We start from the raw sequence: 27,114 nt of genomic DNA, 5'->3' as shown, positions 1-27,114 counted from the left end.
AACTAAAACGGCTGTGATTGATTTTATCCTGGGTATTATTATTGGATTATCATTTTTGGCCCATGGAAAAAAGAGGAATTTGTGTAGAAATTGTGATGGAAATCCAAATTCTATAAATGTAAGACTTTCGACTTTTACTCTACTACATTTCAAAGCAAATATCAATACTTTCTGTTTTATCTTCTAAATTGTAAATTACAAACTGTAACATTGAAGATCAAGTACTTATATACTTTTGCTAACGTAGAAGTAGCAATGTGGTGCCTTCTCTTTTATGAGAGTTTTTTGGGGGGGTTTTTTGTCAAGGTATTTGTATTTTTAATTAAGCAAAAAGTCTGAATATACTTCAGTTCCACCACTGTGCTTGCTTGACACGTGAGACGCAGTAATAGGTCGGGGCCTGTGGGTGGCGGCATTGCGACGACCTGCAGACAAACAGACCAACGGGGAGGGTAACACCGGAAATCAGCTGACAGCCAGTGCTAGAACACTGCAGCTATCCTGCTCACGCATACACGACTTTTCAAGGGATATTTAAACGCATCTACCCAGCTGGCCGCATCAGTATTTTACGTATTAAACTGATCGGCATGAAAGGTTTGTACTTCCGACGCGGACAAGAAGATGTTGAGACCAAGTTCACGATACAAGAGACGGTGAGTTGTGTGATTAAAGTTCCCGGATGTGCTATTAAAGGATGTTCTGTCAAAATTCCAGGATGTGCGCGTAGCCTACATATACTTAAGGCTCTCTGGCTCTATCTAGAGTCTGTTTTTCGTTGTTTTTTTTATTGTGAGAATGTACAATCAGTCATACTAGTTTAAATATAAACAAAGGATCATTCATGATAAAGATGCATACAAACATCAGAGAATGAAATAAAAGATTCAACTGGTGACATTTTCTTCAGATATACATTTCAGAGTAAATTGTAATTACTCATGTGCTTTTATTATAAGTCACAAATTTAAGAGACTCAAAATAACAATCAATTTCAATTATAAACAACTTAAAATATGCCATTGAATTAAGAAATGTAGATTTATGGATATAACATTTACATAATAAAATAAAAAGATTAACAATAGTATATACATTTCTATCGTTACATTCAAAATAAGTGACAATATATTTTCCTTCAATGATAATTGCATGTGTTGTTTTGCACAATATATGATTCTCAAAGTCTTTCCAGAATGTAATACTATATGGGCAACGATAGAAAAGCCACACTTTCTTGCTCCGTTTTGCGGGAAGTACATTTGTTATCAACCTTGAAAATCTTGAAAAATACATGTTTGTTGGATATATGTTATGCAGTGTTTTTTGATGTATTTCTCTAATTTTGTTTGTGATGAAGAATCGAAAAGGATGAAGCACACCTTGTGTCAGTTAATGTCTGTAAAATAAGAGTTACGAAAAGTATGGTGTATGGTGTAAACAACATTCTCTTATATGTCTGTTAGAGCATTTGTAATAGAACTTTAGCATCCACATGTTGCTTTTTATAGCTTTTCATTCATTCTAATATACCAGTGGGTATGGATTTTATTACTATTCTAAGTTCTTTAAACTTGATAGGGAATGCTTTCTCCTTAAGAAAAGCTTCACAGTTAAATAGTTAACCATTAGAGTCAAATAAATCCTTTAGGAAGATGATGTTTCTGTCAACCCAATTTTCCAAATACACTAACTTGTTCATTTTAGTAATACATTCATTGTTCCATATTATAAACTTATGTGGAGAAAAGTTAGGTGAATAACACAGTTTCCACGGTGTAAGAGCGCATTGATAGAATATGGATAGTTTCACCGGTAACCTTGCAATTCTATCATTACACATCGATTTAAAAAAATCAGACCTCCTATTTCCTTAAAGATTTTGTATGGAATGAAGTCCCATAATGAGTTTAGTATTTTTAAACATTAATTTATCCATTTTACCTTAAAGGTATAATTCAAGTCCATGAAATCCAATAATTCAAAGGCACCCTCAGCCTTGGATCCATGAAGAATTGTTTTCTTCAGATGATGGTGCTTATTTTTCCACACAAAGTTTTGTGTGTTAATCAAGTTTGTGAATTCATTATTATTATGAAAGTCTTTACATGTTGAGTCATGAACATTCAGGGAAAGTGCTGGGTAGGCAAATCTTGAAACCCCTTCAGCTTTAGTCAAAAGAACCCTTCCTCAGATCGAGAGATCCCTTTGAAGCCATAAGTACAATAATGTTTTAGTATTTTTCAGTTAGGGGGAGAAATTAAGCTGTTGGCGCTCCATACAGTTCTTACAAACAATACAGAGATACAGTACTTAACACATTTCTTAACAGATATATTACATTAAAAAATGTTGTCAGTCTGATACAGGCATAAGATTTCACATTTAGATTTGTTGAGTTTTAAACCTGATGCATCCGAAAACTGGTCTATTAGAGGTGGCATTTTCAATCTGGTGTTTGTCTCTTAGAAATAAAGCTGTATCTTGAGCTAACTGGGTAAATCAGATTTCTTTACCAAAAATAGATAAACCTTTAATAATTGGATTATGTAAAATATGCAAAGACAGTATTTCAACCACAATCAGAAACAGAAAGGGTGAAATTGGACATCCTTGATGATCTGATCTCAAAACAGGAAACCTTTTGGTCCTGTTTAAATACAGCATGACACAATTGTCAATATTCTTATAAAACATATCAACTGTCGATACAAAGTTTTGCCCAAAGCCAAAAGTTAGGAGTGCTTTAAATAAGAAACAATGTTCTACAGTATCGGATGCCTTTATAAAAGTCAAGAAATAGTATAAGAGCATCAGTTTCAATCTTATCAGAGTAATCAACAACAAGGCTTATGTTAGAATTTATGTGACGGTTGGTCATAAAGCCTGTTTGCGTTTCACCTATGATCGTGTCAAGATTTTTCTTTATACGCTTGGCAAATGTCAATGAGATAATCATGTAATCTATGTTTAGGAGGATAATAGGTCTCCAATTTTCTGTCAATAAACGATCTTTATCTGGCTGAGGGATTAGAATTATTATATCCTGTTTCATAGTTGTGGACATTTCATTTCTAGCAATACATTCTTGAAATATGTGACAAATAATCTCTTGAACTTGAACTTGAACTTGAAATAATTCTAATAAAGGACTTTCAGTTATGTCCCAAGATGTAGATAGAATTCAACAGAAAGCCCATCAATCTCTGGTGACATCCCCTTTTTCATTGAGTGAATTGCTTCTGAGATTTCCTGTTGTATAACGGATCATTCACGATTCAGCTTAAAATGTTTTGAGATAGTCAGTATAAATTCTTTAGTTGAGTCACTAAATCTATCACTGTCACTGACCGGAGAATTTGACTTACTATATACAGTATATTACTATAAAATGAACAAACATATATCTTGATATGTCCAAAGGGTTGGAAATGATGTTATTGTTAACCCTAAGGGCAGTAATATTATTTCTATTACAGTTTTGTTTCTCTAAGGCAAAGAAGTAACTAGAGTTTATTTCCCCTAGTTCCAACCATTTTGCTCTAAAGGCCCCCTTAGTCATTTCAACATATATATATATTATCTATGTACATGTATATACAAACTATAAAAAAGTGTTATCTAATTTGAAAACCAGGATTATCCAGCTACTCTCATCTGAAGTGAATGCTTCAACAATGTGTCCTTTAAACTTGTTAAGGAGGAAGGTGACACTGGCTGAATGTTGATAAGCATGACAAAAGTAACATTGGTCACCCCATTGTGCTTTCCAAATCTTCATATCACCGTCACCTGAATGAGTCTCTTGTAAAAATATCAAGTCAGCATTTTTACATCTACAAAACATAAAAAAGTATTTCCTCTTAGTACTATCACGGCTACCTCTGACATTAAGAGATATTATTTTTAAATAACTAAAATATAAGTCTGCCATTAAAAAACAAACAAAAAAAAAAAAAAATTAAATAACTGGATGTTTTTTTAAGAACAACTATTAATTTATAAAGCTCCGAGACAGAAACTGTGAGAGAAATTGGATATTCTCAAATAGAAACCTCTGAATAATAAGTAACTTAAAATCCTTTTAAGGATTAAGGGTTTTTTAACCAGTGAAGTGAACATATGGCTTAATCAAGCATGTAGGCATGAAAATAAAAGTTAACCACCCAAACATAGGATACATAGTAAATTTAAAGTAGTTGAATTACCTTATGAATCAGTTAACATTATCTTATGCAGCAAATCTCACACCGTCAATAATGGCAACAGTACCCTGCCATTTGGTCTTATTTCCTTCGGTGCACGCTTGCTTGGCAAGGGGCCAAAGTTTGTTTCTGCACTGTCTCTCAAAGTTAGTTAAATCTTCTGCCATCCAAAGATTATTTTCCTTCATGACATCCGCGTTGGGGGCCCTCCATACTTTATACCTGAAGGTGGGCATGGTAAACTGCATAATGATGGGGCGTGTGCTTTTATCCTCTCTTGGGCCCCCGACTCTATGCACCGCGTCGACCATGAATCCTAGCTTGTTCTTCTTCTCTGGGACAATTTGAGCGATGATCTCGAGGACCTCCTTTCTCACATCTTCATTGCTGCTCTCTGGAAGATTCAAAAGATGCAGATTCCACCACCTTCTGTACTGTGTCATCTCTTCCTGTCTCTCCTGCAGAGCAGTAATCTGGTCATTCAGTTTCTTCATAGTGTCATGTTCTGTTCAACTAAAGTTCCAGTCCTTTCAGGTTTCCTGCACAATTGCAATTTTGGCTTTTATATACCATTTGCTCAAACTTATTAAAACGGCCGTTCAGCACATTAATAGCTTTTGTCAGCGTTTGGATACCGCCTCTTCTCTTATTTCAGGCACTTCAGTGCAGATCTTCTTTGGGTTGGGATAGGATAGGAGTCTGGGGTAGAGGTGAACATAAACCCGAATAAGAACTTTCAGAACCAGATCCATTGTCAGTGCTCCTTTTTTATTTTTTCCTTGCCTCGCGTCTCTAGGACATCTTAGCACACGTGTCTCATTGCGAGTGAAACCTTTTTTTAATATAAGTTAGTTCTATAGCTTCACTCACCCCGACGTAGTTAATCCATAATTTTGTCTTTTGTTCGTTAGTGAAAGCCTATTTACTCAATATAATATAAAAATGCCACGTCACCCCTCAAATTATATTCAATAGAATCCTTATAAATAATTTGAAACAACTCATACTGTGTGTGTGTGTGTGTGTGTGTGCGTGTGCGTGCGTGCGTGTGTGTGTGTGTGTGTGTGTGTGTGATTTTTTAAAACTACTTATTTTACTCACAGTATAAGTCATTAGTCTCCTTTTCTAATTACTTGGATGTCTCAAAGGTGAATATGTTTTTGTGTTGGTCTGTCTCTCTTTCTTCCCGTCACTCTCTCTAGACTCTTTCCACAGGTTTAGATAGCCACCATGTCAGGATTCGGGTGAAGGCCTGTGGACTCAGCCCACTGGACCTCAAGGTAACTGATGATGACAATATTATTAACCCCATTGTGATTGCTCAGATTTTTTTGTTTTTAGTCTCGTTAGAGCCGGGACGCTTCAACCGTCTTGTCGTTCGAGTTTGATCGATGTGTTACTATCGATGTACATTTGAAGCAGAAATTAGTTTAAAAACTTTTAATTTTACCTGAAGTAGAAGAACGTTGGTGCACTTTTATTACTTTCATGAGTGGGGCGCTTTGTGACATCATCAACCAAAGTTGTAAAAGTCCAAGCTTCATCTCTCGAAGTCATTCACATCCAGCCACTTGCGTCCTGTGGACTGCATAGCATTTGCTTTACATAGAAAGACAACTTGGGTCGATGCTGCATTTAAAGGAAACTGGGAAAACTTAAGCTGCGTTTTACAAAACCTTGAAAGCTATAATCGGTCACAGAAGGCGTTTTCGCACCGCAGGAAGTTCTAAGATCCTTTGGAGGAACCCTTCCCTTTCTTTTGTGTCCTTACTGCATGATCCAGGTAATTGTTAAAACACCTTGAGAAGGGAAAGGAGACCTAGCAATGCTGTGACTTGACCTCACCAATGCTTAAGGATCCATTCCCCATAAGCTGGTGGAAACAGCACTGCATCGGCACCATGTACCACGCAAAATCAGGGACCTCATCTTGGACTTTTACAACAGTTTCAAAGTGAGAGTCACCTCTGGGACAGTCTCATCCGAGTGGCTGGATGCATGATTTCAGTGATCCTCTTTGCCTTGGCCATGAACATGTTGGTCAAGTCAGCCGAAGTCGAGTGCAGCTCGCAAAGTCTGGAGTCCGCCAGCCCCCCATCAGAGCCTTTATGGAAGACCTGACAGTTAAGACATCAGTGCCTTTTTGCCGATGGATCCTCCAGGGCTTGGAGAAAATCCTCACTTGGGCCCGGATGTGTTTCAAGCCTGAAAAATCGAGGTCCCTGCTGTTCAAAAGAGGGAAAGTGACAGACAAGTTCCGCTTCTCTCTGGACGGCACCCAGATCCCATCACTGAGAAACCCATCAAAAGCCTTGGCAAGACCTTTGATTGTACCCGAAAGGACGTTGCATCCATCAAGGCCACAAATCGGGAGCTAGAGGCATGGCTGACAGCAGTGGACAAATCGGGACTGCTTGTTAAATTCAAGGCCTGGAAACTTAAACTCGTGCTGCGTTTCACAAAATCCCAAAAGCTATAAACGGTCACAAAGGCGCTTTTGCACCGTAGGAAGTTCTAAGAACCTTTGGAGGAACCGTCCTTTTTCTTTTGCGTCCTTACTGCATGATCCAGGATCCAGGATCGTAATTGTAACACTTTGAGGGACATTTCAACTAAACGACACAAGAGGAACATTCAGTGATGTAAGTGCAGGGTGATTGGTCCAGATGTATGTCTACAGTGATTGGGGAAAAAACAAATGAAAAATAAGATGCTTCATTTAAAGTAAACATGTCTTTATTTATGCACAATTTATTTCCAAAACATTTAATCTACATTTTAAAAATAAATAAAATCAAAAAATAAACTTCCCTCCGCCTCGACCTCGTAGTGGATACGGTGGACTCAGAATGACCCTCAATCCCGACCCTCGATCCCAACAGGTTTTCCTCAGTGTAACCCGACCAAGTCGCAACGTCAGTCAGAGGAGTGGACTGAACAACAATCCTTAGTATTCATTTATCCTTATGTTAAAGAAAATACAAATCTCAGAAAACCTTGATCAAAAATAACTAATAATTATCTAACATTCAACCAAGAACACGGTTTATGTATTGTATGTCTCAAAAACCTTGTGTTTGAAGTTTCATTCAAATTGATCCCCATATCGAGCAGAAATTTGCGACAAACCAACCAAATTTGATCGATATCACAATCCAATGCATTTCACGCTGAAATATGTCCAACCCGGCTTAAAGTATCTGGAACACAATAATGACTGAAGCTACAAACACGGTTTGGCACACAAACAAGGTGCCGTTTAAACCAGTATGTCACAAGGATCTTGTGTTTTAAATTCCATCCAAATCGATCCACACATGGAGCAGATATTAGTCAAAAACCAAACAACATTGATCCCAAATATTCAGCTTGTCTTGCTTAACTGACACAGCCCTATTCATAAACAAAATGAACGAGATGGGATTTACAGTAAGACACTTTATGACGTCATCATACTATTTACTATACATGTACAGATTCTGATTGACAATGTCCCTCGCCACCGTGTGCAGTGTACACTGTCACTCTGTAGTGGTTTGACGTTACCAACTATGGATTTATGTGTATTTTTGTACCTTCTTACCTGGTAAATGACAGTAGATCTGTTTGATTTATAAATGATCTCCGTGGTCCCCATTACTTCGCCGGATTAATAAAAAAATATGAAGAAAAAAAAAAGTTATCAACAAAAACTTGAAAAAACTGAAATGTGCGACTGTGATCCAGCGAGCCATTGGAAAAATAGAAGCCGTGAAATTCAAGATTTAAGGTTTATTCGTCACATATATATACATACTTCCATATATATATATATATATATATATATATATATATATATATATATATATATATATATATATATATATATATATATATGCAGTGAAATGCCTTTGCAACGCACCTGGAGATTATGCACAATAGTTACTAAACCGAACATAATAGCTAACCTAATTCCTACCTAGCTAACTAACTGATTCATAAAACGTAAAACAGTTAGTGAATAGAATAATATATATTAAATAAAAATTTAATAACACTCAAAAAGATAATTCAAAGCGGGGGTGCAAAATAGAAGGGAATAGAGTTATGTATATGGGATAGGCTATTTGTATATACAGATATGTGCCGTAAAAATATTTACAGTATAGTATACAACAGTACGATAGAGTAATAGACGAGAAGTGCCGGTGCAGGCTGCCGCTTACGAGCGGCGCCACGTCACAACGAAATGATAATTATTCACAGAAATACCACAATATTTTTGGTATTTCATGGTAGGGCTGGACCATTAAACGATCTTGATGATTTTCACGATAAAATCTTCCATTACAACAATGATAAATTTGTGAGATTTATTTTCAGTACAGTTTGAGACAGTCCGTTTTCCTCAACCTACAAAGACACAAGACAAACAGCCAGTCGTACAGAGCTGAGAAACAACCACGTGACACGAACAGCTGATTGAACTTGAACTTGTACAGAGCAGAAAAACAACCACGTGACACGTACAGCAGGAGTGCCGGTGCTTCCTCAACTCTCGGCTTGGCAGCGAGCAGCGGGGATGTGGCCCCCCGGAGCTGATGCTGTTGGTCTTCCTCAAACAACTAGCACTTGAACATGCCCTCCTCCCAACCTGAGCCCGGTGTCGCTCCCGCAATAGGAGAGCAATTAAAGAAAGAATCTGTGATTTTCTGGTCTGACACGGTCAAAAAGAATCACTTGGTCCTCTCCACTTGGTACTCTCCAAACATCCCCGCATACAATCACACAGCATATAATCACAATTACATACAGCAAGGTAAGTTGTGAAAATTACTGTTTGGGTTAAAGTAAAAAAAAAACAAAAAAAAAAACGGGAGTTTTAAAGAAACATCATGTATAAACAGTTTCCTACAGCCTAACTAAGCAGATTTAAATTAAAAGACAAAGTGTTAGGTACTGCCAAGTTTTTCCATAATAATTCGAATAAATGTTGTTGGCATTACAATATAGAAAAGTAATCTATTAAACGTAATTTTACAATTGTCGATTATTAACTTAAAAAATACAATGAAGTACTAATTAGAACGAACATTTACTTATTATATTTATAAAATAAAATGTATTATTATTGTTATGTAAAGTTATTACAAAGTTTGTTTTTGTTATTGTTCCAGATGCCGAATAATAGCCGAAAGTGGGCGTTGGCATATTTGAGTATACATAGCAAGTGGTTTCAGGATGTAGAATTGAACAATGAATGCAATAATCCTCTTTCCTAAATTAAAGAAGATCCCATGAACCTATGTAATAATATTGAAAATTAAGATTGAAGGTCAGAAGATGAAAATATTGATGAAACATGACTGATAAAGACTGACATAACTGATAAACAACAACATGGTATGTTTACGGACACATGTTTACAGCCAGTTGATATTTTACAGGAAGTATTAGACCAGCACCTTGATGTTATTTTGTCTGTAGCACCAGCAGAAGGGAACAACCCTGTACGATTATTGGCAAATGAAACCAATGAAGCAAAATGTTTCCCAGTTCTTTTCTCAAACAACAATGGGAATGTTTCATTTGTGTTGTTGTTCAAGTTTGATTCACACTGATCTACATTTGTATCGGGAAATATTGATAAAACTTTAAAAACTCACCAACAATTGCCCAATAACATTGGCGTTATATTGAGAACACAGTCACTTTGTAACATCGTGAACCAATGCTATATAAATCCATGGTTCGTCTCTGATTGGTCATATAAATCGAAAAATTTGAACTCATGCTACATTGCACAGAATCCGGAGAACTGCAATACATATCTAACACGACTAAACTGAACCTGGTGTATTGCTGCCTTCAACTATATTCATTGGGGTATTGTTCTGGGGAAAATCCTCTGAATTTTGAAGTCAAAACTATCTAGAACACCAACTTGGGCATAACATATGAACACAGTTGATGTCTTGTTTGAGCTGCGCTGTCAGAATTCATTTTATCCCGAAATTTGTCCAACCCGGCTAAAACTATCAGGAAGACACACTTCGCCAGAACCTGCTGTAGGAACATGGTTGACATGTCGTTTAGACTGGTTTGTCACAAGGATGCCTTGGTTTAAAATTTCATCCAAATCGATCCATGTACAGAGCAGATGTTAGTGCAGAAACAAACAATTTTGACCAAAAATATTCATCTGTTGTTGGTGAACTGACACGTTACACCTCTCGTTCTTAAATGAACGAGATGAGATTTACAGTAAGATTCTTTATGACATCAGATTATTTACTATAAATGTCCAGATTCTGATAGAGAATGTCCAGTGTGCGCCGTGGGCTCGGTCACTCTAGTGGTTCAATGTTACCGAACTATCGATTAACGTGTATATTTATACGGCTTCTTACCTGGTAGGAGATCTGTTCGATTTATATTTGAAGTTCGTGGTCCACATTGCTTTGCCAGTGTAATGCAAAATACAATAAAAAGTAGTCCTTATAAATTCGGCACTGCGTCCAGACAAAACCACTGAAATGTGTGACTTAGTGATGCGTTCAAGATCCAACGAGGCGTCGGAAGTAAAGAAGCCGTGCATTGGTAATTACTCACAGAAATACCACAACATTTTTTGTATTTCATGGAAAACTTAACTTACTGAAAATGTAATCCAAGGAAAAAGCTAAACAAATAAATGAGGTGCCCGACATGGCACAAAACGCGGTGAGTTATAACAATCAGAAGTTCTGGTTTACAGGCAATCATGTACTGTTGTTTTAAAGACAGGAGGGTGAAGCTGTGTAGACAGCGGTTTATCCGCAAGACGAGCAACCAGGAGACACAGGAGCTCATGCAGTGTTCAAAATCGTGCTGCGTTTCAGAGAACCTGGGAAACTGTAAAACTATGATATTGTATTAAATATAATATTAATTATTTCTGCCTGCAGCTATATTTAGGGTCCTCGTCTACAGAATGTAGTACAAGGATCCTATTGTTATTGCTCTGTTTATTAGGGTCGTCAGCTACAGAATGTAGGACAAGGATCCTATTGTTATTGCTGTGTTTATTAAGGTCCTCATCTACAGAATGTAGGATGAGTATCCTATTGTAATTGCGCTGTTTATTCTTCTCCTTGTTAGGGTCCTCATCTACAGAATGTAGATTGATGATCCTATTGTTATTCCTCTGTTTATTAGGGTCCTCATCTACAGAATGTAGGATGAGGATCCTATTGGTATTGCTCTGTTTGTTTTTCAACTTTGACCACTCGTCAGTCCAGGTGTGTCATTTCATATTCTATGCGTCCCGTGCATGGACGTGTCAAAATGGCCGCCAACGCCCCCTAGAAGAAAGAAAAAAAATCAACTGTCGTGGATATGGTGGCCTAAGTAGCCACACCTGCTCGTTGGTTGGGCTAACGAGCATCAGGTTTAAAAACCCCATCCACACACTCAGTCAGGATGGGAGCCCTGTGTCATTACATGTTCCATCTGCTCCTGGCTAATTCCACCTAGCCTCATCTCTACAATAAACTGGTGTTATCAACCCCCCGTAGTCTGTGTCTCTGTGCCGGAGGTCTCTGATGACGCCACTTGGGTGGCGTGTGGTGGCGAAACTGCCCCACCAACCTATTCACTTTTTTCCACAAAAACTCACGAAATTCGGTACACATATGGAACATCACAATCAAACAATCACAAGACTTAAAAATATATTTTTTGCCGTTACGACCGAAACCCAACAGGAAGTCGGCCAAATTGGATTAAAGGTGCAATTTTAGTCACTTTCGGTCATTTTCATGCTTTGTACTTTCGCGGACTCCAAGCCGATTTATCAGTTCTCGCTGCCACTTGCACTTTGAGGACCCGGTCATCGCTGCTTGCAGCTTTAATTCTTCTTGTTGTTCTTGTTCTTCAACTAAATTGCGTCAACTTTTTGGGGGCCTTAAGAAACTTGAAATCTCACAAAACTTTGAACACACGTTAGTCCTGGTCTCCCCATCGATATTATATGGGTTCGATGCATGGGTGTGGCAAAATGGCTGGCCACGCCCTCTTGAAAATTTCAAAACATCAAACCTATTCTCAATGAAAACTCATGAAATTCGGTACACATATTGAACATCACCAGACTTAAAAAAAACAATTATATTGCCACCATGACACACACACACACAACAGGAAGTTGGCCATATTGGATTAAATGTGTAATTTAAAATAAAATACAAATTAGAAATTGTAATTTTTTCACTTTTCGATCTACATCATGCTTTATACTTTCGCCTCCTAGACGATTTTACCCGATCAACTTCAAACTTGGCGGGTATCTGCAAGATATCTTCATGATTAAAGGTTATTAAAATATTTTGTATTCTTTATATGCCCTTAGCAGTCCCACTGAAATTTGCAATTTCTTTGCATTTACCCATCCTAGTATCTGATGTATCAAGGAGCAGTGGGCTGCCATGTAGAGGCGCCATATTGGATTAAAGGTGCAATTTTAGTCACATTTTCGTCATTTTTATACTTTTGTATAACAATTTTTGCTTTTACTTTTGTAAACTCCTCCTAGACAATTTATCGGATTGACTTCAAACTTGGTGAGCATCTACAACACACATTCCTGATCAAAAGTTATTAAAAAATTTGTTGTGGGCGTGGTACAGCCTTGAACCTCATGTTGGAAAAAGGCACTGTTTATGAGACTTTTTTGTCGCTTTTGGGTGATTTTCATGCTCCGTGCTTTCGCGGCCTCCTCCAATCCCATTTATCAGGTCCCACCGGCACTTGCACTTTGCTCATTGCTGCTTGCAGCTTTAATTCGAGTCCCCACCTACAGAATGTAGGATGAGGATCCTATTGTTCTTGCTGTGTTTATTCTTCTTGTTAGTGTCCTCGTCTACAGAATGTAGGATGAGGATCCTATTGTTATTGCTCTGTTTATTCTTCTTCTTCAGCCAAATTGCGTCAGCTTTTTTGGGGGCCTCAAGAAACATTGGTCATGGTCCACCCATCAATATTATTAAGTAATGACTGGTTTTGTTTTATTTTATTATTTTTCTCCCACTTTTCTCCCATATTAAGGTGTTCTAGTCCTAAGTAATCAATTAATAATAATATTGAAGCAGTGCAGAGAGAGAGAGAGAGAGAGAGAGTTCTCTGATTTTGTTTTCGTCACACAATATGGTCGTGGCAACATGTTGAATTTCATGTTTGAAAACGTGAAACCTTTACGTGATTTTTGGGGCCTTAAACTCAAGAACTAACTAAACTTTGCTAGTCAGTCCTAGTGTGTCATTTGATATTCTATGGGTCCAGTGCATGGGCGTGTCAAAATGTCCGCCTCCGCCTCCTAGAAATAAAATCAAAGCTATTCACTTTTTTTCCACAAAAACTCACAAAATTCTGCACACATATGTAACCTCACTAGACTTGAAAAATATTATATTTTGCAGCCATGACCAAAACCCAACAGGAAGTCGGCCATATTGAATTTTCCTCACTTTTTGGTCATTTTATGCTTTGTACTTTCGCAAACTCTTAGGTGATTTATCAGAACAATTTCAAACTTAGAGTGTCTACAAGAGACCTGGTCATTTTCATCCCTGTATTTTCGCGGATGCCTCCTAGGCGAAATTTTGGGTGCCACCGACACTTTCACATCGAGGACCCGCTCATTGATGCTTACACCTTTAATTATTACTGTTATTTTTATCTCTCATCTGTTTCTGTTTTTCCACCTTTTTTTGGTTCCCACATCATGTTCTAACTTCTTCACATTACTAAACACAATGGTTTCCAGAGTAATACAGTTTATTAATAGCGTTTAGTAATGGATTGCCTCTGTTTCTCTATCCCTCTCCAGTTGTTTAGTGATCTGGGAATTCAGAGAGATCTAATTCCTGTCGGCAGAGAGGTGGCTGGAATCATCCAGTTAGGTGATTACTTTTTCTCTCACTTTTTTAAAATTTGTGATGCATAATGTTTTGTGTGAGAACACAAATGAGAAACAGGTACTAACTATGGATACCCCATTTTTTTGTCTGTATGCCTCCAGTTGGTGCCAATGTTTCCTTCTTCCAGCCTGATGATGAGGTTGTAGGTAAAAAACAAAACCTCTATTTACACAATTTTCCACAGTGGTCCATGATCAGTCACGCTTCACTTCACATTATTTAAGACAGAGGCATGTACAATTCTTTACTTGATCACTCCAGAGTTTAGCTGTTCGTTAAAAGCAGCCAAATCTCTCCTTAATCTTATACAGTGGGGCAAAAAAGTATTTAGTCAGCCACCAATTGTGCAAGTTCTCCCACTTAAAAAGATGAGAGAGGCCTGTAATTTTCATCATATGTACACTTCGACTATGAGAGACAGAATGGAGGGAAAGAATCCAGGAAATCACATTGTAGGATTTTTAATGAATTAATTGGTAAATTCCTCGGTAAAATAAGTATTTGGTCACCTACAAACAAGCAAGATTTCTGGCTTTCACAGACCTGTAACTTTTTCTTTAAGAGGCTCCTCTGTCCTCCACTCGTTACCTGTATTAATGGCACCTGTTTGAACTCGTTATCAGTATAAAAGACACCTGTCCACAACCTCAAACAGTCACACTCCAAACTCCACTATGGCCAAGACCAAAGAGCTGTCAAAGGACACCAGAAACAAAATTGTAGACCTGCACCAGGCTGGGAAGACTGAATCTGCAATAGGTAAGCAGCTTGTTGTGAAGAAATCAACTGTGGGAGTAATTATTAGAAAATGGAAGACATACAAGACCACTGATAATCTCCCTCGATCTGGGGCTCCACGCAAGATCTCACCCCGTGGGGTCAAAATGATCACAAGAACGGTGAGCAAACATCCCAGAACCACACGGGGGGACCTAGTGAATGACCTGCAGAGAGCTGGGACCAAAGTAACAAAGGCTACCATCAGTAACACACTACGCCGCCAGGGACTCAAATCCTGCAGTGCCAGACGTGTCCCCCTGCTTAAGCCAGTACATGTCCAGGCCCGTCTGAAGTTTGCTAGAGAGCATTTGGATGATCCAGAAGAGGATTGGGAGAAAGTCATATGGTCAGATGAAACCAAAATAGAACTTTTTGGTAAAAACTCAACTTGTCGTGTTTGGAGGAGAAAGAAAGCTGAGTTGCAGCCAAAGAACACCATACCTACTGTGAAGCATGGGGGTGGAAACATCATGCTTTGGGGCTGTTTTTCTGCAAAGGGACCAGGACGACTGATCCGTGTAAAGGAAAGAATGAATGGGGCCATGTATTGTGAGATTTTGAGTGAAAACCTCCTTCCATCAGCAAGGGCATTGAAGATGAAGTGTGGCTGGGCCTTTCAGCATGACCATGATCCCAAACACACCGCCCGGGCAACGAAGGAGTGGCTTCGTAAGAAGCATTTCAAGGTCCTGGAGTGGCCTAGCCAGTCTCCAGATCTCAACCCCATAGAAAATCTTTGGATGGAGTTGAAAGTCCGTGTTGCCCAGCGACAGCCCCAAAACATCACTGCTCTAGAGGAGATCTGCATGGAGGAATGGGCCAAAATACCAGCAACAGTGTGTGAAAACCTTGTGAAGACTTACAGAAAACATTTGACCTCTGTCATTGCAAACAAAGGGTAAATAACAAAGTATTGAGATGAACTTTTGCTATTGACCAAATACTTATTTTCCACCATAATTTGCAAATAAATTCTTTTAAAAATCAGACAATGTGATTATCTGGATTTTTTTTTTCTCATTTTGTCTCTCATAGTTGAGGTATACCTATGATGAAAATAACAGGCCTCTCTCATCTTTTTAAGTGGGACAACTTGCACAATTGGTGGCTGACTAAATACTTTTTTGCCCCACTGTATAAGCAACAAACCCATTTTCTGCAAGTATGGGATCTCTTTTTCAACTGCCACAGCAGCTACAGATACAGTAAGCAATGGCAATCTCACTGACTCACACAGACGTCTACAAATAACAAGAATCCATGAACCTGATTCCGTAAAATTGAACCATGCATAGGACAAATTATCGTCTCAAAGTCGTCTATAGGTTTTTTTTGAATGGGTTTTTTGGTTGGATGCCTGAAATAAGGTCTGTGGTTAACGCAAGCTTGAGAGATTTTCACGTTTTGTTCTACAACATGAAATACGTCAGTATTTACCCCACTTGTGAATTTTTAAGCTTTTACGTGTCTTAAAACAGCCGGTTGCTAACTAGTGGTTAAATGAGAATACAGAAGTTGCCAGGGACATTAAACGTCATCACGCTGAACACGGAAACTCATCTACTCACTCGTCTGCCTTTACAGCCTCTTGTTGTGGTTGTACTGGCACTGTTGCAAACTATTTTAAATCAAACTTTCAAGGCTTTTGTAGAAGAGATAAGCACGCAAAATCAAAGTTGGAAGCTTAGTGGTGGGGACATTGAAGTCATTCGACTGTGGTGTTGTTCCTCACAACCTCACGTCACAACCTGTTATGGCCTCACGTTAGCTTTTTACTTCTGGCGATTGTGTATATGCTTCAAAAATCATAAAAGCCGTGTTCATTTGTGAAGATAATCTTTCTGAACAAACCGTTTTAAGTGTCATAAACTTATGTTTTCATCAGAGCTTATTTTCTGCAATAATCCAATATCTAATGGAAAAATACCATTGGCTTTTTATTGAGGCAACCAGGGCGTTGCTAACTTCCGGGTTGGCCTCCAAAAATACTGTTGTGGAATTAAATTTATTCCTCCCGCATTAAAACATTAGATGTGTTGTAAGTACATTTTTAATAGAAGTTTGCAAATAGCGGAGACGATCTGACTTTGCAGCCCAGTAGAATCACTCATTGACAGACTGTCTAAGGGAGCTTTTTATAGAGAAAAGAGCCGAACATTGCTTTGTGACACAAGTTTGATATTCAACAAACTAGGAGGTTGTGAGATCATAATGTTTGGGAAATTCCAAGGTCAATCATGGTCACCCACACATAAGCCAAGAGTATCCTTTTTGTGATGTCACGCAAGCTGGCACCGGCTATGGGACTAAATACATTTAAACTATGATGTTTCTTATATCAAGCATATAAAGTATTAATTATTGCATTTTCATCACAATTATCAATTGTTGTATTTTCTATTAGCAATACTTTTCCATGTTGCAGTATGTTATACAAGAGCACACACAGGGTAGGACGCAAATTTGCAAATACATTTCCTCCTTTGATTATTTATATCACACACAAGAAGATCAAGATTCAAGAGGTTTATTTGTCACATATACATATGTTTGTACATACAGTATATGCAGTGAAATGTCCTTGCAACGCACACAGAGATTATGCAATAACACAATAGTTACTAAACATAATACATAATAACATAACATAATACCTAACCTAAGTCCTACCTACCTAACTATTTGAAACTGATTCCTAAAACATAATGCAGTTAGTGAATAGAATAATATAAATAAAATAAGATTCAAAAAGGTAATAGAGTGGGGGTACAAAATATAAGTAAAGAGAATAGAGTTGTATATAAAGGATAGGTTATTTGTATATACAGATATGTGCAGTAAAAGTGCATTTGAATAAAGTATGTATGGAGATATACAGTACAGTATACAACAGTACGACACAGCAATACAGTAACATCGAACAGAACAGGGCAGTATGCAGAATTTGCCTCCTTCAGAGGAGAGAGGCGATAATCATCAGCATCAGGGGGATAAGTGGAGGGGTAGCCTGGAGAGGTCCAGGCAAGCTCATCATAGGGAGAGGTTGGGTCAGGGGTCAGTTGAGTGTACTGGTGGGTGAGGGAAGTAGACACCATGCAGGTAATGTAAACACAAACACTTGGGGCCACACAACAGAAGATCAGGGTGAAACAGACAAGAACGACAATGACCGGGACCAGGAGCCTCAGAAGGGTCTTTTGCCAGCCGGCAAGCCAGCCGAACAGTCATCCCCTTGGACCTAACAGGTCACGAGGAAGTCCCGTTGCTGGGTAAGGTTGTTAAGACCCTGCTGAATCATCCGGCCATCGGCGTCGTTCTCGGGATGAAAGCACAGCAAGTGGGGTCCATCTGGGTGCAGCCACCTAAGTGCTGCGGCCTGCTGGTCAAGAATGAGACGGCGCTGTATCACCACCAGACGGGGTGCAGTCAGCTCGGAGCGGATAGCTTCAGTGATGGTGATGGAGGAGTTGATGAAGGAAACCAGGTGGAAACGTGGGATCATGCCTCTTTCATAATTTCACTAACAGACAGCATAGGAAAGACAGAGAGGAAGAACTTTTCACCACCGGGCCAGATGCCATGCTCCCTGGGGATGGAGTGGTAGTGGCAGTGACTGGGGACAGTAGAACCCTTGAAATGGGAGTGGGGGTGATATTTGTGGCCAATGCCAATACCAATAGCTCAGGACTTGTGTGCCGTTGGGGCAGGGGGCAATGCGGGAACAGGAAGTGGCATTCTCTGCATATCCAGATGAGGAATAATCAAGATGTGAGGTATTAGATGCACAAGCAGGGGTACTACCATTTGTGGAGGTGTGTTCTGGTGCAGGGCCAGGGAATGAAAAAGAGGAGGCCAGCAGAGGCGAAACAGCGCCAGTTTGCATGTATTTTATTCTCAGTCTTTTTAAACAAAAAGTGGCTCGTGGGCCAAAATGTCAAATCATGGGCTCACAGGCCAATATGCAAATAGTCTGTGCACTTCAGCACGTTAGTAAGCTCCCAATTTTTCGTGTCCAGCGGCTTGCGTATCGGGATTACTCGCCTGGTCCAACATGTCCTGCAAGCACGCCGATTCTCGCTGCAGGGACAACAAAACATTTATTATTTCCTGGGTTTGGTATCGGACAAATCAGCGGAGTCCCTCCGTTCATTTGCCCAATCCGCAGCAGCTGAGCGGCCACGGAATGGGAGCCTGCACCGCCTGTCTGCAGTGGCAGCTTGACCACGCCCCCGTGGTCTGCCACACTATTGTAGCAGTTACTGGTACAGGAAGAGTGGGCAGTGACATTTAGAGCAGGGCAATAACTGTAAATACGCGTACACATGGAGGCGGACAGGTTACTCACCGACGTGGAACCGTCGCTGGGCAACCTGTTGGTGGGTTGTCATCAAATCATATGTCCGGAGGGGTGAGAACTGTTGGTAGCGAGGGGACTACCTGAGGCCATGCCATGAGCTGTGAGAGCATATTGCAGGAATGGTTCTGCAATGGGGAGCTGGTGAGGTTCAGGGGTGTGGACAAATTCCCACGGGAGGGGCCCGTCCCTGGGTGGGTGGCTAGAGCCAAAAGACATCTGGAGTGATTGGCGGTGATGTTATAGGCATAAAGGGTGGGTGCACGGGACAAGGAAGGGATGTTAGGGCAGACATAGCAGTCTCTTGTATTGAGTGTGGCGGGCATAGCGCCACCACATGTTGGTCTCGTAGAGGTGAGGGGGATTCTGTGGGTGCAGGACCCAGAGCTCTTGGCCAGTCACCACACGTCTATTACCCCGTCGGGGAGGGCCGGTGCATTTACGGGGGCTCGGGAAACTGGTAGGCCCTCTGGTTTGGGGGTTGTCTGACGGCTGGTGGTGATGCCATAAGATAGGAAGAACAACCAGGAGGGACACTGTCAGGAGAAGGAGGCGCGCTGGGTGCCAGGGCTGAGATGTCGTTGTTGGGGTGGATGTAGATGGATGTGGATGTAGGCAACGAGAGTCCCCATTGGATGTCAGGCCACCCATTTTCCAGGGCTTCCTCCTTTGGCAGAAACCGTTTCAATACCGCTGGTCAGTCAGGCACTGTGGCCTATGGCTCTGTGAGGCAGTGATCATCGTCAGCGAGCTCAGGAACTCTGCGGCAGCAGCTGACGTGGATCCAGGTGGTTCGTTTGCCAACATTCATAGCGGAGTTGGTGACGAGGAGAACCTGGAATGGGCCATTCCACCTTGGGGAGGACCAGTTCTTTCTGGCAAAGCTCTTCACCACAATCCACTGGCCTGGCTGGAGGTTGTGGAGAGGCCCTTCCATGGGGGGGCTGCAAGGCTGCCTTAACCTGCGAATGGATGGAACTGAGAGTTGTGGAGTTGGTACGACAGTAATTTAGCATGGAATCAGTGACGCCCTCCACCGTGAGGGGGAATCCTCTGGGAGTGCTTACTGGTGTTGGCATGGGGCGGCCATGTAACACCTCAAAGGGAGACAGTTTGGTGGCCGTATGAGAACAGCCACATATAGCACAGAGGACCAGAGGCAAGCAGTCCATTCAGTGCAGCCCTGTCTCCTCCATAATTTTAGTGAGTTTAGACTTCAACGTCCCGTTTGCCCTCTCTGCAGCTCCCCCACTCTGTGGATGGTAACCCCTAACCTTGTGGATCGAGCAGTGAGAAATAGTATTTACTAAATGGGGTCCATTGTCAGAGGAAATTTTCCTCAGAATTCCCCCTCGTGGGATGATCTCAGTTAGTAGGGCCTTAGGGCTCAGGCGTCTACATGCGCGGTGGGGAAAACCTCTACCCATTTGTAGAACATGTCAATTACCACCAGGCAGTGTTTCTTACCTTGGCACAGCGTTAAGTTTATGAAATCCATCATGAGGTGATCAAACTGCGTGTCAGGGGCCGGGTGGGCTGACTGTGGAATCTGAGTGCCTCTGGCAGCATTGTTAGTGGCACAAATTTCACATTTGGCGCAAACATTTCAGCGTAAGCAGAGAACCCTGCTATCTCCCAATGTCTACGCATTCCTCGTTTTGACGTTGCGACCGTGCCTCAACACAGCATGGAAGCGAAACAGTGAACGGGACAAGTAGGGGCTTCCTGAGGGGCCATACCACACCCCATCCATGCAGACCCCAGCCGGCTTTTTCTACTGGAGGTGCGTTCTGTTGGAAAGTAACAATTTGGTCAAAAGAGAGGTTATGAGTGGCAGGGGGAAGTTGTGAACACAGGGGAATGGGGGAAGTGGGGGAGTAAGTGGCCGACTTGGCTGCCGCATCTGCAGAAGAGTTCCCTTGTGACACCGGGTCCTATGGACCGGTCTGGGCGGTGCATTTGCATACGGCTATTTGACATGAGAGGGTTATGGCATCGTAACATTAAATGGATGTTCCTTACATCCTTTTAGTCAGACCACATTTGCCCATACCTATACCTGCAATTAAAATAAGGTTACAACAAATAAGAAAGAAAAACACAAAACAAAGATGGATGACGAACAAACAAAAGAAACGACACCGTCACCACCCCAACAAATGAACCTTTCGGTGAGAATGCAAGGATCAACACAAACAATTCAGAAGCCTGGACGGAAAGCTGCCCAGGGAGTCCGGCAGACTCAATCCAAAAAATAAGTCACAAGTTAGGGTCAGTTTCATTTAGGAGGATTTAAATGTATATTTAATACAACACAGACAATTAGGATAATATAATTATAGAACCCAGAATCGCGATTGTGGCGCGGCCCCTTGCGGCCGCCTGCACAAGCCCCTCGTGTCGATTACGGACATTTTAGTATTTTTTGTATTTTTAGAGCTTATTGTGCGTAATCACCAGGTGTCATGACATTGGACTGCATGTATGTATGACCATTATGTATATGTATGTGGCAAATAATCTCTTGAACTTGAACTTGATCTTGAACTTGAAATGTCATAGCAGGCATCCTGTGTAGGCATCAGTTGGACAGTCAACGCACAATATGGCGAGCAGAGAATTCCCTGAATTCCCCCCGACAACAATTTACATTGATGATTTTTGCCAAACCATTTCTTCTCAAACTATACATCCTAATTTAGCACTTTACACTAATTTTGGCAGTGCAATGCAATTCTGACATTGTGGTCGGCGAGGTTAATCTGTAGGAAAACAAAACTGAGAGTATTTAAGGTATTCATTCTGCAGAATAAAGAGAAAGATAATCATGCTTCAAAGCAGTGTCCTGATCAGTCTACCCCAACTACTGACCAAGAGAGTTTTATACCAAAGAGAGGTTGTGTGCCATTGGTCAGGTGTCATTCACAAGACTGTGCCCCTCAATTGGGTGTTGGGGGTGGCTGGGTGTTACCCTTAAACAGTGATTTAACAGTCCAACTCTGATCACAGATACAATCCTACTATGCAATAAAACAAACACACAATGCTCTTTCAAGCCCCCCTGGGGTTGTCCTTATCTCCACACAAGGTTGAGTGAGGATAAAATGTGATCTGGTTCTGCAATACTACAGTTTACATTGTTTAGAAAGAATAGTTTTTTCATACTCTTGAGAGGCTCATTAAAACCCAGAGGCAATGTTTCTAAAACCACGTAACATACAAAAGGCTATTGTCCTATATAAAACATGTAAAACATAATTCTAATAGTTGGTCATGTGCATTTTTCTCTCACACACTGTATTGAAAATGTAAAAAAAATATTTTTGTGAATGGGTGTCATACCACTGTCTGTATCTGGGTTAAACATTATATTCTCTCTAATCCAAAAGATACTCTACACTGGCTGAGGAACAATACTGTCTCATTTCAATACCACTCCCTTAAAATCGCCTCACTGTTGTCAGGGTAGTTTTGTGTGTGCATGTGCATGTCGTTTTATGTCTGTCTGGTGAAGGATTGGGTTTGTTTGTACTTTTGTAAAACTCTCCTTGTCTCCCTCCTCTAACAATACGTCCCTTACTTTTCCAGGTATTCTGCCCCTGGACTATCCCTGCTCTGGACTTTGTGAGGTCATTGACGTGGACGAACACCTCCTCGGTAATACATAAAGTTTAGTATAATGTAAAACGTATAGTTTAACCCATTTTACATGTGTACACCAGGTCTCCGAAACGACTATTTCTTTTTGTTAATGTGTGTGTGTGTGTGTGTGTGTGTGTGTGTGTGTGTGTGTGTGTGTGTGTGTGTGTGTGTGTGTGTGTGTGTGTGTGTGTGTGTGTGTGTGTGTGTGTGTGTGTGTGTGTGTGTTACAGTCCAGAAGCCAGAGGCGCTGACCTGGGTCTCTGCGGCGGGGGCGATACGTGACAGTGTGTGTGCTTACACGGCGCTACACACACATGCGCGGATGGCTGCCGGAAACACACTACTGGTGTTGGACGGAGCCAGCGTATGTTCACCTCCTGTGTATAGATTATTGTTTGTGTGATGATTCAAACACTTTTCTCTCACCCCCCCCCCCCCAGTCATTCAGCCTACTGTGTATCCAGCTCGCTGGTTACCACGGAGTCAAGGTTTTGACTACGTCGCACACACCACAGCAACAGACATTCCTGGAGCAGCTCAGGCCCAGCGTAGGTCTGTACTGCAGAGGAGATTTAATAATTTTAATAAATCAACTTTAATACATCAATATTTTACCAGTTTACAAACTGTCGTTATTGTTGGTGGTGCCAACTAAGCAAATTACCCTTTAATGATAATAATAACCTTCATTTGTATAGCACCTTTCATATCATACACAACATGTAAAGCAAAGTTCTTTACAGTAATACATTACATTCAAAGACAATCAAATAGTAACAATAAATTTACTAAATGCATTTAATAAAAATAACTATAATAACAAAGTATTGTACTCCATTTCAGTTTTTGGTCATCATTTTTGACCTTGATGCATTTTAAATCATTTAATTTAAGGCTTTTCACTACTGGTGTGTGTGTGTGTGTGTGTGTGTGTGTGTGTGTGTGTGTGTGTGTGTGTGTGTGTGTGTGTGTGTGTGTGTGTGTGTGTGTGTGTGTGTGTGTGTGTGTGTGTGTGTGTGTGTGTGTGTGTGTGTGTGTGTGTAGTCAGGGTGATTCCGGTGTTTGACGGCTCCTCAGACCTTCTGTCCATGGTTCTGGAAGAAACGGGAGGATTAGGGGTGGATATAGTCGTAGATACCGGTGGTAAACAAATTTCTTCCGTGTGTGTGTGGTGACCCAATGCCAGTCTCTGCCAAAGTTCTTTAAAAATGTCTTAAATCCAGTTTTACAAATATTAGACCCTGAATGTCATTATGTAGTCCTCAATTTGAAATTAGGAGGTCTTTATTTTGACAAACATTTTATCAGATTTTATTCTTTCATACAATTCTCTTTTTTTTCCAAAATTAGTCAAGTTCTTCAATTCACCCTGAATTTCCGTGCAGGAATTAATAATAAAGTCTTATCTTATAAGTCATTCTGAAGTTATAAAGCCCCAGATCTAAAATTAAGCCCAATACTTACCTGCTACACTTACTTGTTCTAGATGAACTCAGCTCCCTTTATACTCACCAGTAGAGAGAAATCTACAAAGTTATTTTACTTACCTGCCAGTTCTGTAGGAAAAAAGAAGTACTAGTTTGATTTATTTTATTACTTACCTGCAGTAATTTATTGAAGAAGAGAGAATTCATCTGATTTGTCTTAGGAAGGACTCAAAAGTATTAGATTAACCTGTGATATCTGCAGACACTCTGAAAGACCACTTGGCAAACTGAATGCAGATAAACTAAACATGTATCAAAAAGCCTTTCAAGGGTGATGATGATATAGTGAACTCTGTGCGGGGTTTTAATTAATTGAATTCCTTCTGAATGTCATCACTGTTGTTATTAGTCCATCTCCAGGAGGAGGAAGAGGAGAAGGAGCCAGGGGAGGTGAAGCTCCGCCCCCACAAGCATGACATCATCAGCGTGCTTGGTGTTGGCGGACACTGGGTGACGTCACACCAGGATCTGCAGGTAGTAGCTAGTTCTGGACAGTATGAGGACTAATACGCAAAGGAAGCATCTGATAAGAACTTAAATGACCCAGCTGTGCTGCTCTGCATTGTGCAGCTGGATCCTCCAGACAGCAAGATGCTCTTTTTGAAGTCGGCATCCGTGTCTTTCCTCAACCACGAGGTCTGGACGGCTTCCGCTGCTCAGCAAGGACGATACCTTCGTATCCTGCACACCACCACACTGTTTATTTGTAAATTGATATATGTGTATATCTATACTGTGTCTCTATATTTATATATCTGTATATCGATATAGCTGTTTAGCTGTGTATCTGTTTAGCTGAATATCTATATAGCTGTGGCTGTGTATCTCTATATAGCTGTGTGTTTATCTATAAATATAAATATAGTGTGTGTGTGTGTGTGTGTGTGTGTGTGTGTGTGTGTGTGTGTGTGTGTGTGTGTGTGTGTGTGTGTGTGTGTACACACAGCTGTAAATCTATATAGCTGGATATGTATATACAGTATCTGCATCACACACATGCTCAGCCCTGTCGTGTTACTCCTAACACTGTTCTTCTATTAGACATTCTGAAGGACATTGTGGAGAAGATGTCCGCCAGGGTTCTCAGGTAACATTAGCATGTCTCTACATATTGTATCGGTAGTTTAAACCCAAGTAAATTCCACAAGCTGAAAAAATTGCTGCATGTTTTTTAACACCGCATGAAACTAAACAAAAGGGGAGCAAACTAAGAAATAATTATCAAATTGCAGTGTTCACCAGCAACCATGTTGGCTCTACAACAATAGGTGATAGCTGTTGCTAAGTCAGTGTTTCGATGGTGCTGACTGTTAGGAAGGCCAGTTATGTGGCCGCGGTTTGTTTTCACTTCTAGTGGCATTCCTACTGAGTTCTGTCTATCTTTAGTAATATGTAAGTCTATTAAGTCACTCTCTGTCCTTTGCCTTCCCAAACTCTGTTTCCTTCCAGGCCGCAGCCAGAGGAGCCGGTCCCACTGTATGAAGCCCCAGTTGCCATGGAGATGGTCCAACGTTGCCTGAAAAGGAAAGCTGTAGTTCAGCTCTAACTACACCCAGGGCTGGGAATGCTCATCATGATGTCATTCACGTTATGTAACTATCATGTGAAATCATTATTGTGACAGTAGATACTTCCATAGTTCAGCACTATCTTTACCATTTACATTCTTATAAATCACAGTACCGGCAACCCTCATGTTAATTTGTGATTTTAATCAATCCACACCATAAATGACCAGTTAAGACACTCTGAATATTAAAGATAGACCACACCTAAGTAACTGTTGTGTTGATAAGTCTGAGAATTTATGAGAAATTACTTTTCAACTTTGATTCATATTCAATTGTCAATTAATATTTTTGTTGGTAGTCTGTTATAATGATATTTGAAAAACTGTTCAGTTTCATTAGTTTGTGAGTGAATTACCATGGTGTAGAAGAAATTCTCCTGCATGGTTGGTGAGTTTAATCTGCCCGCTACAAGAAAACAAAACTGAGAATATTAAAGATATTTATTCTGCAGAATAAAGACATTCAGTCCTGCTCCAAAGCAGTGTTCTGACCAGTCTGGTGCTCTTTCTGAAGAGGAGGGCTTTATACCAAAGAGAGGTTGTGTGCCATTGGTCAGAAGTAAGTTACAAGACTGTGCCCCTCAATTGTCTCCCTGGGTGTTACCTTCAAACAGTGAATTCACAGGTACTTGCAAAGTTTGGTGGCAGACGCGGACTAATATCCCTTACAATGATCTTTCAAGCTCCCCTGGGGTTATCTTTATCTCCATACAAGGTTGAATCAGGATGAAATGTGATCTGATTCTGCAATATTAGAATTGACATTGTAGAGAAAGAACAGTCTCTTTGCAGAAACTCTGGGGGGTGGCTCCTTAAAAACCCAGAGGCAATGTTTTTAACCCCTGTCAACAGGAGAAGGCTATTGTCCTCATTCAACAGGTAATAAAACATTCAAATAGTTGATCATATGCATTTCTCTCACACATTGGTCAAATTCTTTCACATCCCAATCATCCCGTGCCAGCATTGCAATGATACAAAATACTGCATTTAATTCAGATTCACCAACAGGCTTTTACAAACAGTGTCCATTACACTCATCTTGCAAGGCTTTACCCTGTATAACCTTCCATCCATTTTGTTTTATCCTCTTGTGTTCAAAAATATTCAGCCAATGCAGGTCAACACACCGGTTATTGTT

General features: G+C 40.3%; 1 protein-coding gene across 2 annotated transcripts; it reads left to right on the top strand.

Annotated features, from left to right (window-relative positions):
• Positions 1–474: 474 nt before the first annotated feature.
• On the top strand, positions 475–26,464 carry cryzl1 (crystallin, zeta (quinone reductase)-like 1). 2 transcript variants are annotated; one of them, XM_080017000.1, is made up of 12 exons: positions 475–656; positions 5,408–5,485; positions 14,050–14,122; positions 14,242–14,286; positions 22,863–22,931; positions 23,147–23,280; positions 23,357–23,468; positions 23,961–24,059; positions 24,753–24,877; positions 24,974–25,079; positions 25,445–25,490; positions 25,853–26,464. In XM_080017000.1, exons 1-12 carry the CDS (start codon positions 591–593, stop codon positions 25,947–25,949), a joined length of 1,050 nt encoding a protein of 349 aa, XP_079873126.1. In that variant the 5' UTR covers positions 475–590; the 3' UTR covers positions 25,950–26,464. The 2 variants fall into 2 exon arrangements, with proteins under 2 accessions (XP_079873126.1, XP_079873127.1); XM_080017001.1 differs by lacking the exon at positions 23,961–24,059.
• The last annotated feature ends 650 nt before the right edge of the window (positions 26,465–27,114 follow it).

The sequence above is a fragment of the Zeus faber genome (genome assembly GCF_960531495.2).
Source record: "Zeus faber genome assembly, chromosome: 16".
NCBI lineage: Eukaryota > Metazoa > Chordata > Actinopteri > Zeiformes > Zeidae > Zeus > Zeus faber.
Note: the sequence above shows the minus strand (reverse complement) of the source record. Positions and strands in the feature narration are given on the sequence as shown.

Bases quoted from the DNA above. Each gene is read 5' to 3' on its own strand.
- cryzl1 (XM_080017000.1), top strand. From the start codon at position 591: ATGAAAGGTTTGTACTTCCGACGCGGACAAGAAGATGTTGAGACCAAG. The intron at 24,878-24,973 runs GTAGTAGCTAGT...TGCATTGTGCAG, and splicing joins CGTCACACCAGGATCTGCAG to CTGGATCCTCCAGACAGCAA. The intron at 25,491-25,852 runs GTAACATTAGCA...GTTTCCTTCCAG, and splicing joins ATGTCCGCCAGGGTTCTCAG to GCCGCAGCCAGAGGAGCCGG.